Here is a 15042-nt window from a genome sequence, read left to right as displayed (position 1 = left end):
GATAAACATTTATTGAACACTCTAAAACTACATTTTTATATCTTTAAAACTGTAACTTTTTAACATAATTATGAACTAGATATATAGCATTACCTGTGATAACACTAGTGTGAATACTGTAAGCTGAATTTGGCCGCTGAAGATGCTAATGCTGATAGCTAAAGATGCGGAAGTCAATAGCTGAAAACCCTGAAGCTGATAATCAGCTATCAGCCAAATGCGAACATCGAAATTGACTATTCACTTTGACTGCCCTGTCGCCATTTTGTCCGACATCATCATGAAGAGGGTCTATTAGCCAAAACAGCATTACAGCTGTAACAGCTGTAAATATTAGTCTAACTCTAAAACGGCCTTTAAAAAAAACTAAATTAGCCAAAACAACTAGCATGTAGCTGAAATATTAGCTTCACTTCAAAACACCCTAAAAGCAAAACAAAAAAAGCCTAAATTAGCTAAAATCAGCTAGCATATAGCTGAAATATTAGCCTAACTCAAAAACAGCCTAAAAACAAACAAAAAAAAAACCCTAAATTAGCCAAAACAGCTAGTATGTAGCTGCAATACTAGCTGAACACCAAAATGGACAAAAGAAAACTGAGAAAAACCTAAATTAGCTAAAACAGCTAGCAAGTAGTTGAAATATTAGCTAAACTCAAAAATTGCCTAAAAAGCTGAAAAAAGCCTAAATTAGCCACAACAGCTATCATATAGCTGAAATATTAGCTAAACTCCAAAATAGGCTAAAAAATATTAGTAAATATCAAAATAATCCAAAAAGCTAACAGAATGCTATTTTTTTCTAACTTTAAAAACGTAACTTTTCAACATAATTATGAATAATAAAAAGACAGGAACATTATTCCAGAATAAATCAACTTAAACTTTAAATAACTTTCAATATTTTACTGTCCATAAAAATATATTTTGTAAAAATTATACTACTTAGAAATAAGCCCAAGGTAACATCAGGCCATTACTAACACTTAAATAAAATGATCTGGAGGGCCGGATAGAATTACCGAGAGGGCCGGATCCGGCCCCCAGGCCTTGACTTTGACGTGAATTTAGGGCATTTAGAGTTTGTGTTTTGTCCACGGCATCCTGCTGAGGCTACAAACTGCAGAAAAGCGTTAACCATTCAGAAAATAGGAACAAATGCCAAAAGACGTTACTTTCAAAGTGTTTGGGTGACAAAAAAATGGATGCACCTTTAAAGTATTGGAGTGAACCAAATTAACCCAAACCCGTCTCTGTGTGGAAATGACTTTGTTCTGAGTTGTCTGGTCCTCACACATGTACTATTGATTTGAATTGAGATCATTGCTGTTAGAGGGCAGCTCTGTGTTATCCTCTAAAGCAGTGGAAAGACATTCATTTTGTCAATATTGAAGTACAATAGAACAATGATGGAGTCGATATGACTGTATTTATTGTCCCAAACTGAACTTTCATGAATTGTAATAGTTTTTGACCTAGTTTGGTCAAAGACATTTGTGGAAATGTTTTACTGATCAACCTTTTTAATGCAAAGATGAATTTTAGATAATAAAAAAATGAATAGAAAAGCAAATAAAACAGATTTCTCTGAACCTCATTCAATTGGAATTTGAGGAAAAGCAGGGTTTGTTTTGCGCTGGATCGCAGGAGAAGGAGTCTTGGGGTTTCCATGGCTGCTCAAACACAATCCAATGTTTGGTTTCGACACATACAATGTCAGGAAAAGGCTCCCTGTCAGAGGGATACTGGTGTAAAGATGAGACGGTGGCAGTCATCGGTGCTCCTCCTGCAGTTTGGATATGCCCTCTTTCATTTTCTCTGCAGGGTGCACTTCTGCTGCCGCTGCAGAGATGTAAACCTCTTCTGCTTTCATCTTTTTTTAACCACCTTTTTTTCTTTTTTCCTTTTTAAACTGTTAGCTGAGATATTTGTAACGTGCACACCAAATGAATAATCATGTAAATTGCAGCTTTTGAATGCAAACAAGTTACAGTACGCGTCATTAATTATACAAATTGTTGCATCTAAAGTCATCTTGAGATTGTCACATAACTCTAGAAATGCAAATCCACACACAGCAGAAATCAGGTCATAAATATTTTGTTCAAGATGAAGAATTTTGATTGTTTTTTTTTGTTTGTTTTTTTTTGTTTTGTTTTTTTTAGTTTCTAACTCAGGGGTATCAAACTTGATTGTACACAGGAATAAAATCCAAAACACACCTTTGGTCGTGGACTGAACAAGAAAAACATTTATTGAACACTCTAAAACTAAATTTTTAAAACTTTAAAACTGTAACTTTTTAACACAATTATAAACTTGATATATGGCATAACCTGCAATAATGCTAGAGTGACTGCTGTAAGCTGAATTCAGCCACTGAAGATGGCTGAAGATGCTGAAATTAATAGCTAAAAATGCTGAAGCTGATAGCTGAAAAGGCTGAAGCTGATAGCCAGCTAAAATATGAGCTAAATGCTAAATTAGCCGGAAAAAAAACTTAGGTTAGCCAAAACAGCTAGCATGTAGATGAAGAAAATACTAAACTTCAAAATATCCTAAAAAACTGAAACAGCCAAAAAAATAGAAAAAAAAACAAATTAGCCATAACAACTAGCATGTAGTTAAAATATTTGCTAAACTTCAAAATAGCCTAAAAAACTGAAATATGCCAAAATTAGCCAAAACAGCTAACGTGTAAATATGACTCCAGCTCCAAAACAGCCTAATTTAAAAAAAATCCTACGTCAGCCAAATCAGCCAGCATGTAGCTGAAATATTAGCTAAACTCCAATTAGCCTAAAATCTTAGAAAATACCAAATAAATCCAAAAAGCTAGCATGATCCCAATTTTTAAAAACCATAACTTTTTAGCATAATTATGAATAATAAAATGGTAGGAATATTATTCTAGAATAAATCAACATAAACCTTGAATAACTTTCAATATTTTACTCTCCATAAAAATATATCAAAATTAGAAATAAGCGTAAGATAACATCAAGCCATTAATAACAGTAAAATAAAATGATCTGGAGGGCCGGATAGAATTACCCAGAGGGCCGGATCCGGCCCCCGGGCCTTGAATGTGACACATGTTCTAATTCAATTTGTGTTCAGAAAACTTTGATCTACCAAGAAGCTCAAATGTATGTCATATATGACAAATGATTCTCTCCATATCAAGCCATCAAAAGTGCTTTTGGATTCTGTCTGAGCCGCCGAGAACATCGTTTCCCCTGAGAGCAGCTCCCTTCATGTCAGGCTTGACAGTGTGTGGTACAGATCCAAACGCAGCCTCATTTCATTCTGCTGCTGCTGCTGCTCTGCAATCCTCTGGCCATAAACAAGATGAACTTTCTGAACTTCTGCTGCAAGTTCACATTCAATTTAATGCTTCCCTTCCAACAGTCACTTTCTCAGCTGAGTCCTTGGGCAACAGCTGCCCCGAAACCTTCTGCTTAAACGCTGCGATTGTGTATCATGATTATATGCACGAGTACGGATGTAGGAGAAAATGAGCACCAGAAAACATCCATCAGAGAAACTATCTTCTATCAGAAGCGTTCCACCAGATAAACTGTCACTTCAAACAGATAACGATGAGCAAGTCTTCAGTCTTCTATAACAAATTAGTAGATCCTAAATGAAGAGATCAAAAATTAACTGAGGTATTTACTACGGGTCAGCAGGGGGGCAGCCATAACCAAACACATTGGTCCAAATTTCTTGGAATTCAAACACATTCCTTACAGTCTTGACGCATGTGAGCCTCCATTGAACAATCGTACGATAGCGCAACAGTGTGTGTGAGTGTGTGTTTGTGTGAGTCGCATTTTTCAGATTTCTTCCTGCGATTGTCTTTGCTAACTCTAGAGGAATAACAGAGATATCACTTCTAAATTTAGCTCAGTTTTCCTCCCGTGTCAAACAGATTAGGTTGACTCCAGGAACCTGACACTTATGTTCCCAGTTGAATATTTTGTGTTATAATCATGAAGTTCAGTTTGCCTCTTGGCCTGATGCTCACATGAACGGGTCGCTGCAGTAATCTTGCCGTCATCGTTATAGCTGAGGTGACAGCAGATTTAACTGACCTACTTTTTACAGAAAAATCTTTTAGTTTTGCCTCTGACTAAAACAAAACCTGTGTCAACCATTGACAGAAATAGAGATGGGCAAAACAAGGCTGTAACGTCGACAATAGAAAGTGCCTTACCTTGGTTTCCAACGAACTAAAGTCAGTTCAGGCGACATTTTTCCATGGTACGGATATCACCCGATTTCACCATTTCGGGACCAGATGACATTAGTAAGCAGTGATTGACCCGAGAATCTCTTGGACGCTTTGAAAGTTTAAGGTGGAACAAAAGGGCCCCACATGCTCCTATTCCGGCATCTAGTTTATGACTTGAGTAACTTGCAATAAATAAAATATATCATGAAAAAACAATTGGTTTAGCAAGAACTTGTTAAAAAGACCCACCAGAGCAACAATGGGTATTCTGACAAACAGAATGACTGAGTAACCGATGTTAATTGTTCTCTCTATGTCTGGGGTCTCAAACTGGTGATATAAGTCAATATTTTGTGGCCCCTGCTTTAATATGGATGTCTAATGTCTACTAAGCAATATCATCTGCATGTCCACGATTTTTTGATGATAGCTTTGTGTTTGCCATGTGATGTTTCAGCTTCAAGCTTAAAACTTTGCATTTGCTATTGTCGTTAGATCTCAGAAAAGTCCTTAGCAACAGCTGCTAGCGTCATTAGCTCTTGTCGTTTGACGGGATACGCAGGAGATATTGATTAGTAGTGCATAGTAGTGGTGTAACAACAATCATTTTAATAGTCATCTAAACATCGATAACTTTTTCTAAATAGTCGTCTAATCGGGTCATGGGCAAACTGGATGTAAAGCACACATCTTAACCATCATTAGCTTTAAACTAACTAAAAACTAGATACATAGCATTACCTGCGATAACGCTAGTGTGAATGCTGTAAGCTGAATTTGGCCTCTGAAGATGCTAGTGCTGATAGCTGAAAACACTGAAATTAATAGCTAAAAACACTGAGGTTGATAGCTGAAAACGCTGAAGCTAATAGTTAAAAATGCTAAATTTAATAGCCAGCTAAAATATTAGTTAAATGCCAAATTAGCCAAAAAATGAAAAAAAGTTTTAGTCAAAACAGCTAGCATGTAGCTGAAATATTAGCTAAACTCCAAAATAGCCAAAAAAAACAAAAAAAAAGTCTAAATTAGCCAAAATAGCCAGCAAAATGTCATAACTTTCAACTTTACCACACTCCGACTCCATATAATAAAAAGCAGGGGTCTCAAACTGGCGGCACGCGGCCCATTTGTGACCCCCAAGTCATTTTTTGCAGCCCCCGCCTTAATAGTACATAGACATGAAGAAATGTTCAATCATTAGACATAGAAAAAGGACCAAAGATATAGACAGTCATGCCAAAAAACATATTTTTGACACGAATGGGACCCCATACGGCCCAGCCTCAGCCAGACTCTGCCTTGAGTGGCCCCAAGGTAAACTGGGAGATCTTTGTAATATTGCCTTGATGAAAATAAGAAAAACATCATATGTCCATGAAGCTAGAGCGTTCCTGCGCGCTACAACGGCACTCGCGGTAGTTCTCCAGGCTGCCGGGCAGCTAACCGCCGGCGGGGAAGAAGAGTGGGCTCCGCTGCTCAGGGACCCACACCCTGGACAGTAGACTTCGCTGGATCTGCTTCAGCTTGTGCAGGGTGATCGCCATGAGCTCTGCCGAAATCTGGGGAGCGGAGCTCACAAGCTCGCTAAGCTATCCGCCGTAGCCGTCCATCCAGCTCAATGAGCTCTGTGACGGGCTGGTGGTCTGTCCAGAGTGTTTTTTACTAATTTCTTCAAATAAAAGATGTATTACTTGATGTTTAAGACATCTTTGTTTCTTCTCTCATTCAAATCCATCAACATCAATGCAGTAAATAGAATTTTTGATGTAAAAACATGTAACTGCTTTCAAATGATCCAAACATGAGTTAATATGTACAATCACAAAGACAAGTTAATGATTTGTCAGTTTACCTATTTGCTTACTTTATTAACTCAGTGAAAAGGCTAAATTGGCAATAAATTGCATTTAAATGAACAGATTATTTGTTTACTGTTCTTTTGAACCAGAAATGAACAAACTGCATGATGTTGCCCAAAAATATGACTCCTCAAATTCCTCTTAAAATGATGACACATCTTACCATCATCTGTTGCACTTAACTTATGACTTTTGAATTATTTGAAGAAATGATGAATTTCTGTCACTGCAGTTCAAGCATGAGTCACGGCTCTGAAAGATACCTCGATGCAACTTGCGGCACAGACACTCCACAAGTCGGATGAGTTAATTATTAAAAGATAATAAATTAGACGGAGCACTTTCCATTGTCTGACTTATGACGCTGTATTTAAAAAAAAATTAACATAGTCAGATAATAGATAAACCAAAGTGTTTAGCAGACCAAATTTAAGGATGTAAACCTCAATCGCACAGGAGGCCAAAATGCAAAACACACCTGAAGTTAATAACTGAAACGCTGAAGCTGATAGCCAGCTAAAATATTAGCTAAATTCCAAATTAGCCTAAAAAGCTTAAAAAAAATTAGGTTAGCCAAAACAGCTAGCATGTAGCTAAAGAAAATAGCTAGACTACAAAAAAGCCTAAAAATACAGAAAAAAGCATAAATTAGGAAATATTAGCCTAACTCCAAAACAACCTAAAAAACAAAAAAAATCCTAAAACAGCGAGCAGGTACCCAAAATATTAGCTTAACCCAATACAGCTTAAAAAATGGAAAAAGAACATTAGCCAAAACCGCTAGTGTGTAGCTGTTATATTAGCTAAACTCCAAAATAGCCTAAAAAAATCTTAGTAAATGCCAAAATAGTCTAGCAGAATGCCAATTTATAAACATTTAAAACCATAACTTTTTAATATAAATATGAATAATAAAAAGGTGGAAATATTATTCCAGAATAAATCAATTTAAACCCCAAATAACCTAAAATATATATTTTGTTAAAATTATACAAGTTAGAAATCAAGCGCAAGATAACATCGGGCCAGCAATAAAATAAAATGATCTGGAGGGCCGGATAGAATTACCCGGAGGGCCGGATCAGGCCCCCGGGCCTTGAATGTGACATGTGTGACATAAACCAAAAAAAGAGCAGAAATCATGAATATTTACACTGGAAATTGTGTAAAAAAAAATTATAAATTATTTTTTTGGCTGCTGGTCATATTTTGTGATGCTGGTTCTTATTTTTATTTTGACTCTTTAGGCATATGTCTGTGTGTCTGCTGTTCTGTAGTTGTAAAATGGACAATAAATCTAAACCTAATCTAAATTAGATCTAATCTGATGGTTATCCTGTGGGTAAAATAGAGTTGAAGTCCAGGTTCCTTCTGAGGACATGCAATCCTAAAAGCTTTAAAGTTTTCATTCAACTGAACAATTGTTTTTTTTTCTTTTTCTTTTGTTGTAATCCCTCTATGAGTTGGGGGGGCATCTAGAACAGGCAGTGCAGTTCCTGGAGTTGATCATTCACTTTCTTGCTCAACAATACAGCGAGTAATTGTGCAAAAAGGTCTATCAAGTTAATAAATCACAGTTAGTCTATTAGAAATTCAGAAGTCCTACTTGTACCATTTTGATTAAAATTGCATTTTTTGCATCTACCTTGACTTAAAGCTTCATTTTTTCATTTAGTTTCTTCTTTTGACTAACAGATTCCATAATTTATTATTTTATGTCGTATTGCTTTAAATTTGATTAGAACCCGTGTCTGAAATGTGGAGTAGAAGGCTGTTTGGAGCCCTCTCTAGCCTTCCAGTGTGTGCTGCCAGTGATCCATGCTCACATGAGCACAGCAAAAAATTGTACAAAATTGTCATTTAGGGCAAATTTGAGCTAAAAATGCATCTGGAAAGTTCTGACTAGGAGTTCTCTTTCAGCGTTGAAATGCATGTATGAGAGGGAATTTTTATCTTTGCAGCTATTTAAAGACTTTTGCGATTCACAAAAGTCCAAAGACCGGAGAGAGTGCTGCACGGGGAGAAAGAAGGCTGGAGGACGGAGAGGGGAGGAAGCAGAGGGAGGGATGGGAGAGACCGCTCTTTTGGGTTTCTCATTAGTTCTCTCTTTCAGTTTTTTTTCTCTCTTGAAGCGCCCGCCCACCGACCATTATCAGCACCGGCCTTATATATGCAGCCTGATGCTGTTGTTTACGATTACACACACTTTTGCAGCTCAAACCGTCACCAGCCACCACAACCATGAGGGAGTTCAAGAGCAAAGACTTTTGGAGGGCCGTTCTGGCCGAGCTGGTCGGCATGACCTTCTTCATTTTCCTCAGCATCTCTGCAGCCATAGGAAACCCCAACAACGGCAACCCGGATCAGGAGGTGAAGGTGTCGCTGACCTTTGGATTAGCCATCGCCACGCTGGCCCAAAGCTTAGGCCACATCAGTGGAGCCCACCTGAACCCTGCCGTCACCCTCGGCATGCTCGCCAGCTGCCAGATCAGTGTGTTCAAGGCGGTCATGTACATTGTGGCTCAGATGTTGGGTTCAGCCCTCGCCAGCGGCATCGTTTATGGGACGCGACCCTCCAACAGCAGCGCCCTGGGGCTCAACTCTGTGAGTAAAAATTTTTTGTTTCATGTTTTTGCTTTAAATGTGGGGTGAAAAGTGGAATTATTGTCCACATTTTTTTTGTCTTGCAAAAAGAAAATTGCCGATTATATGACCCTATACTGCACTGATATGATGGTACTTGAAAAAGTTTGTGATGGAGGGAAACTTTCCATCTCGAGTGAGTTTTGTCTCCCGCCCCCCTAAAGCTTAACGGCATCACCCCCAGCCAAGGAGTGGGCATCGAGCTCCTGGCCACCTTCCAGCTGGTGCTGTGTGTCATTGCAGTCACTGATAAAAGGAGGCGTGACGTCACGGGCTCTGCACCCCTGGCCATTGGCCTCTCCGTTTGCCTGGGACATTTGGCAGCTGTAAGTTACACCATCCCCAAAAATGTTTGTTCAAGATTGACCCCATTTTCGTGAGCTTTACCAGGTGAATAAACTTTAAATGACTTTTTTTTTTGTCTTTGTGTTTGTATAGATCAGCTACACAGGTTGCGGCATCAATCCTGCTCGCTCCTTTGGTCCAGCTTTGATCCTGAACGATTTTACAGACCACTGGGTAAGTCGGAAACGCGAATAATTCCCTACACACACGAGTTAACCCCTTGACACCTGAGGCGTCGCCGGTGACGCTTAAACACCAAATCTAAAAAAAATACAGTAACTTTTCAATTGTTAACACAATAATTCTAGAAAATTCTGGAGGAGAAAAGTGGCTTTGAGGTGGAAAAGTGTTACATAAATAGTTAAATTTGAATCATTTTTAAAAGGGTTTAACCCTTTGACACCTGAGGCGTCGCCGGTGAAGCCAAACACAAAATCTTTACGTACAGTAACTTTTCAATCGTTAACACGATAATTCCAGAAGATTCTGAAGGAGAAAGCAATTTTGACTGAGCAAAACGTTCAATATAAAGAAAAGTTAAATTTAAAATATTTAAAATTGTCTTTAACCCTTTGACGCCTGTGGCATCACCAGTAACACTAAACACAAAATCTCTAAGGTACAGTAACTTTTCAACAGTTAATACGATAATTCCAGTAGATTCCATCCATCCATCTTCTTCCGCTTATCCGGGACCGGGTCGCAGGGGCAGCAGTCTAAGCAAAGATGCCCAGACTTCCCTCTCCCGGCCACTTCCTCCAGCTCTTCTGGGGGGACCCCGAGGCGTTCCCAGACCAGCCGAGAAACATAATCTCTCCAGCATGTCCTGGGTCTTCCCCGGGGCCTCCATCCAGTAGATTCCAGTAGATTCCAAAATATTTAAATGATTTTGAAGTGCTTTTGGCTGGAAAAGTGCAATATCAATAAAGTTAATTTTGAATTTTTTAAAATTGTCTTTAACCCTTTGAGACCTGAGGCGTCCCCAGTGACGATTATACACAAAATCTTTAGCGTATTGTAACTTTTCAACCGTTGACGTGATAATTCCAGTAGATTCTAGAGGAGAAAAGCAGTTTTGAAATGCTTTTTAGCTGAAAAAGTGCGGTATAGATAAAGTTGAATTTCAACTATTTTTAACGGGTTTAACCCTTTAACACCTGAGACATCGCCGGTGACGCTGGCACACGAAATCTTTAACGTACGGTAACTTTTTAACCGTTGACATAGTAATTCCAAAAGATTCTGAAGGAGAAAAGCGACTTTGAGGGTGCTTTTTGGCGGAAAAGTGCAATATAAATAAAGTTAAATTTCAATTATTAAAAATTGTCTTTAACCCTTTGACACCTGAGGCGTCGCCGGTGACGCTTAAACACAAAATCTTTAGAATACGGTAACTTTTCAACTGTGAACGCAATAATTCCAGCAGATTCTGAAGGAGAAAAGCAGCTTTGAAGTGCTTTTTGGCTGGAAAAGTGCAATATAAATAAAGTTACATTTGAATTATTTAAAATTGTCTTTAACCCTTTAACATCTGAGGCATCGCCGGTGATGCTTGCACATGAAGTCTTTAACGTACGGTCACTTTGCAAACGTTGACGCGATAAGTCCAAAAGATTCTGAAGGAGAAAAGCGACTTTGACTGTGCTCTTTGAATGGAAAAGTGCAATATCAATAAAGTTACATTTGAATTATTTAAAATTGTCTTTAACCCGTTGACACTTGAGGCGTCGCCGGTGATGCTTATATACAAACTCATTAACGTACGGTAACTTTTCAAGCGTTAATATAACAATTTCACTAGATTCTGAAGAAGAAAAGCAGCTTCGAGGTGCTTTTTGGCTGGAAAAGCGCTATATAAATTAAGTTGAATTATTTCAAAAGAGTTTAACCCTTTAACACCTGAGGCATCGCCTGTGACGGTAAACACAAAATTTTTAATGTACGGTAACTTTTCAACTGTGAATGCGATAATTCCAGTGGATTCTGAAGGAGAAAAGCAGCTTTGAGGTGCTTTTTAGCTGAAAGAGTGCGATATAAATAGTTGAATTTCAATTATTTTTAAAGGGTTTAACCCTTTAACACCAGAGGCGACGCCGGGGAAGGTAAACACAAAATCTTTAAAGTACGGTAACTTTTCAACCGTTAACACGATAATTCCAGAAGATTGTGAAGGAGAAAAGCGACTTTGTCCTTTTTGGCTGGAAAAGTGCAATATCAATAAATTGGAATTTTAATTGTTTTAAAATGGTTTAACCCTTTGACACCTGATGTGTCTCTGGTGACGTTAAACACAAAATCACAAATTTAACGTACGGTAACTTTTTAACCATTAATACGATAATTCCAGAATATTCTGAAGTAGAAAAAAGACTGAATTGCTTTTTTAGCTGAAAAGTGCAATATTGATAAAGTTGAATTTCAATTATTTTAAAAGAGTTTAACCCTTTAACACCTGATGTGTCACTGGTGACGCTAAACACAAACGTACGGTAACTTTTTAACCGTTAATACGATAATTCCAGAAGATTTTGAAGTAGAAAAAACACTGAATTGCTTTTTTAGCTGAAAAGTGCGATATTGATAAAGTTGAATTTCAATTATTTTAAAAGAGTTTAACCCTCTAACACCTGAGGCGTCGCCGGGGAAGGTAAACACAAAATCTTTAAAGTACCGTAACTTCTTAACCGTTAATACGATAATTCCAAAAGATTCTGAAGGAGAAAAGCAACTGACTGTGATTTTTGGCTGGAAAACTGTTATATACATAAAGTTGAATTTAAATTTTTTTAAATTCTCTTTAACCCTTTGACACATGAGGCGTCGCTGGTGACGCTAAACACAAAATATTAAATGTACGGTAACTTTTCAATCGTTAACGCAATCATTCCAGCAGATTCTTACGGAGAAAAGCAGCTTTGAGGTGGAAAAGTGCTATATAAATAAAGTTAAATTTGAATTATTTTAAAAGAGTTTAACCCTTTAACACCTGAGGCGCCACCGGTGACAACTTAAACACAATATCTTTAATGTGCTGTAACTTTTCAATCGTTAATACGATAATTCCAGAAAATTCTTAAGTAGAAAAGCAGCTTTAAGCTGCCTTTTTGCTGAAGAAAGTGCGATATAAATAAAGTTGAATTCAAATTTTTTTCAAAAGGATTTACCCTTTAACACCTGAGGCATCGCCGGTGATGCCTAAACACAAAAACTTTAACAAACTGTAACATTTCAACCTTAAACACGATAACGGTTGAAAAGTTACCGTAAATCAAAGAACATGAACACAGGAGCTCCGGTGTAAAAGGGTTAATCAGTCACAACTCATTGTGTCTTATTCAAGTCCCACTCATCTAAACTATTTGTGGCATTTCTGTGAGATACTCAGGCCTTGAACGTTACCCGGTGCAGCGACTGATATGAGTTATCTGTCGCAGGTGTACTGGGTGGGCCCAATGTGTGGCGGAGTAGCGGCAGCCCTCATCTACGATTTCCTGCTGTCCCCAAAGTTTGACGACTTCCCTGACCGCATGAAGGTTCTGGTCAGCGGTCCGGTGGGAGACTACGACGTAAACGGAGGGAACGAGTCTGCGACTGTGGAGATGTCTTCAAAGTAGTTGCAGTTTTTTTCCCCGTTGCGCCCTTGTAAATGTCTATACTAAAAAAAATAAATATGTACAAAAGTAAAATTCAAAAGCTTTGAAATGTAGTGTAGAGTTTTAACATTGTTTTGAAATGCCAAGGAGGATTGTGGTCTACGGGTGGTGAGGCTTTGGAATTCACTCCTTTTATCAGCGCAGCACCAGCTCCTTATCAAACTGCGGCTGAAGTTTAAAACCCGTGTGCTGATCTTTTTTCTCCATATCAGTATTGTATGTTGAAGCCTATTTTTGTATATTACCTGTTTCACTTATTCCTGATGGACGTTATATTGTGTGCACTCTTTTGTCTGACTTTTTTTACGTAAAATAAAACACGATGTGAGAATTCATTGCTGTCAATTGAATTTTTCATGAATATTTTCTGATTTATACTGACCATAAATCCATTACAACCACAAGAACTGTATGACATAACATGCAAAAAGTTACCAGCACTCATAGAGTTCCTAGAAACACACGACTCAGAACAGATTTAGGTTTATGGACTGCCAGATTAAATTTGACACAAGTTATTATGAACATAAAACATCCACAAGGAAATGTCATGCTTTAGTCACAGCTGCCCTTATGGGTAAAAACATAGTGCTGGCTGTTCTAATTAAAGTGGCCATATCATGAAAATACCGTTGCCACAAACGATTATTTTAATATTCAACTAATCACCGATTATTTTTTTCAATTAGTCGACTAATCAGGTCATGCACAAACTGGATGGATGTAAAGCACACATCTTAACCATCATTAGCTTTAAACTAACTAAAAACTAAATATATAGCATTACCTGGGATAATCCTAGTGTGGGTGCTGTAAGCTATATATTGAAGATGCTAATGCTGATAGCTGAAAATGCTCAAATTAACAGCTATGAAGGCTGAAATTGATAGTTGAAAAAGCTGAAGTGGATAGCTGAAAACCCTGAAGCTGATAGCTAGCTAAAATATTAGTTAAATGCCATATTGGCCTAAAAATTGAAAAAAGCTCAAGTAAGCCAAAACAGCTAGCATGCAGCTGAAATAATAGCTAAGCTCAGAAATAGAATAAAAATCTGAAAAAATACTGAATTGGCCAAAACAGCTAGCATGTAGCTGAAATATTAGCTAAACTCTAAATTAGCCTAGAAAAAACAGAAAAATCCTAAATTAGCCAAAACAGCTAGCATGTAGCTGAAACAATTGGCTTAGCCCCAAAATGTATTTATGACACCAATGTGTTCTAATGGTGAAAATTTGAATGTTTTTTTCAAAAATTTTAAAAGCCAAAATTAGCTAAAACAGCTGGCATGTAGCTGAAATATTAGCTAAACCCCAAATTATCCTAAAAAACTGATAAAGCCTAAATTAGCTAAAACAGCTAGCCTGTGACTAAAAGCTAAACTTCAAAAATAGCCTAAAAATCCTTAGTAACTGCCAAAACAGTTGAAAAAGCTAGCATTGAAAGAGCTGAATATTTTGCTGAATATGAATGAGCTAAATAGCAGAAAGAGCTGAATAGTTATGGACGTCGAAAAAAACATACGGAAGAAAAATAATATTAGTAATGGAGAAATAAAGAAAACGTTAACCACTATAGTGTGGCTCCTTTACAGCGTTCACACTATTAAATCTGTTGGGGGGCTGGGCCAAATGTAGAGGAGGGCCAGATCTGGCTCCTGGGTCGTAGTTTGGAGACCCCCTGCACTAAAGGACAGCACACCAGCATGTGATACATGAAGAGTAACTAATCAACTGAGCATGCAGCTTTTGGAGCATGCAAAGAGAGAACAAAAACCTGCACATGAGGCAGCCACAAACGTTTGGACTGCAGAGGGAAGTCAGGACACCTGCTGAAAATCCATGCTGGCACATTCAGAAACAGATCAGCTGACAATGCTTCAGAGACAGTTTCACTCTGACGGTGGAGCAACAGCCATGAGGGGATACTTCACCGACTCCCCGCTTCACCAGCTGAAGCATTATGCTTATCCCTGACAGAGTAAGCTGATGTTAAGCCTCCTAAGAAGGAGCACTTGAAAAACTGCTGCACGGCAGAGGAAACTGCAAAGACGCGACTGTGAGGAAGCTCAGAGAACACACACCCCGAGGAACTGAGGCAACAAAGACGCATCTCCTCCGTCTGCACACTTCAGATAGAGTTCACACTGCTTGAACTTAGGGGATGCTGCGGGAGACAGACGTTTAAATTTACATTTGAATCTGGCCTGAAGCAACCGAATAGGAAATCTTAAAACTGTGATCATTTAGAAAAGATCCTTGGAAAAAAATATGCCTAAAAAAAGAAAAGGTCACATTATTAAAAAGAA

General features: G+C 38.0%; 2 protein-coding genes across 3 annotated transcripts in view; one reads left to right on the top strand and one right to left on the bottom strand.

Moving 5' to 3' along the window:
• LOC112147323 (corticotropin-releasing factor receptor 2) overlaps positions 1-15042 on the bottom strand; it is a 181867-nt gene that overhangs the window by 165128 nt on the left and 1697 nt on the right. The window lies entirely within an intron of this gene.
• LOC112147325 (aquaporin-1) lies at positions 8173-13072 on the top strand. The gene is made up of 4 exons (XM_024273629.2): positions 8173-8700; positions 8904-9065; positions 9178-9258; positions 12519-13072. The coding sequence occupies exons 1-4, from the start codon at positions 8338-8340 to the stop codon at positions 12696-12698; spliced, it is 786 nt and encodes a 261-aa protein (XP_024129397.1). The 5' UTR covers positions 8173-8337; the 3' UTR covers positions 12699-13072.

The sequence above is a fragment of the Oryzias melastigma genome, linkage group LG17, assembly GCF_002922805.2.
Source record: "Oryzias melastigma strain HK-1 linkage group LG17, ASM292280v2, whole genome shotgun sequence".
Lineage (NCBI taxonomy): Eukaryota > Metazoa > Chordata > Actinopteri > Beloniformes > Adrianichthyidae > Oryzias > Oryzias melastigma.
The sequence above is the reverse complement of the archived record's forward strand: the minus strand, read 5'-3'. Positions and strand labels throughout refer to the sequence as shown.

What these genes read in the sequence shown, in the direction of transcription:
- LOC112147325 (XM_024273629.2), top strand. Translation starts at nt 8,338, where the DNA reads ATGAGGGAGTTCAAGAGCAAAGACTTTTGGAGGGCCGTTCTGGCCGAG. An exon ending in GCCTGGGACATTTGGCAGCT is followed by an intron (nt 9,066 to 9,177) that starts GTAAGTTACACC and finishes GTGTTTGTATAG; the next exon opens with ATCAGCTACACAGGTTGCGG. An exon ending in ACGATTTTACAGACCACTGG is followed by an intron (nt 9,259 to 12,518) that starts GTAAGTCGGAAA and finishes TATCTGTCGCAG; the next exon opens with GTGTACTGGGTGGGCCCAAT.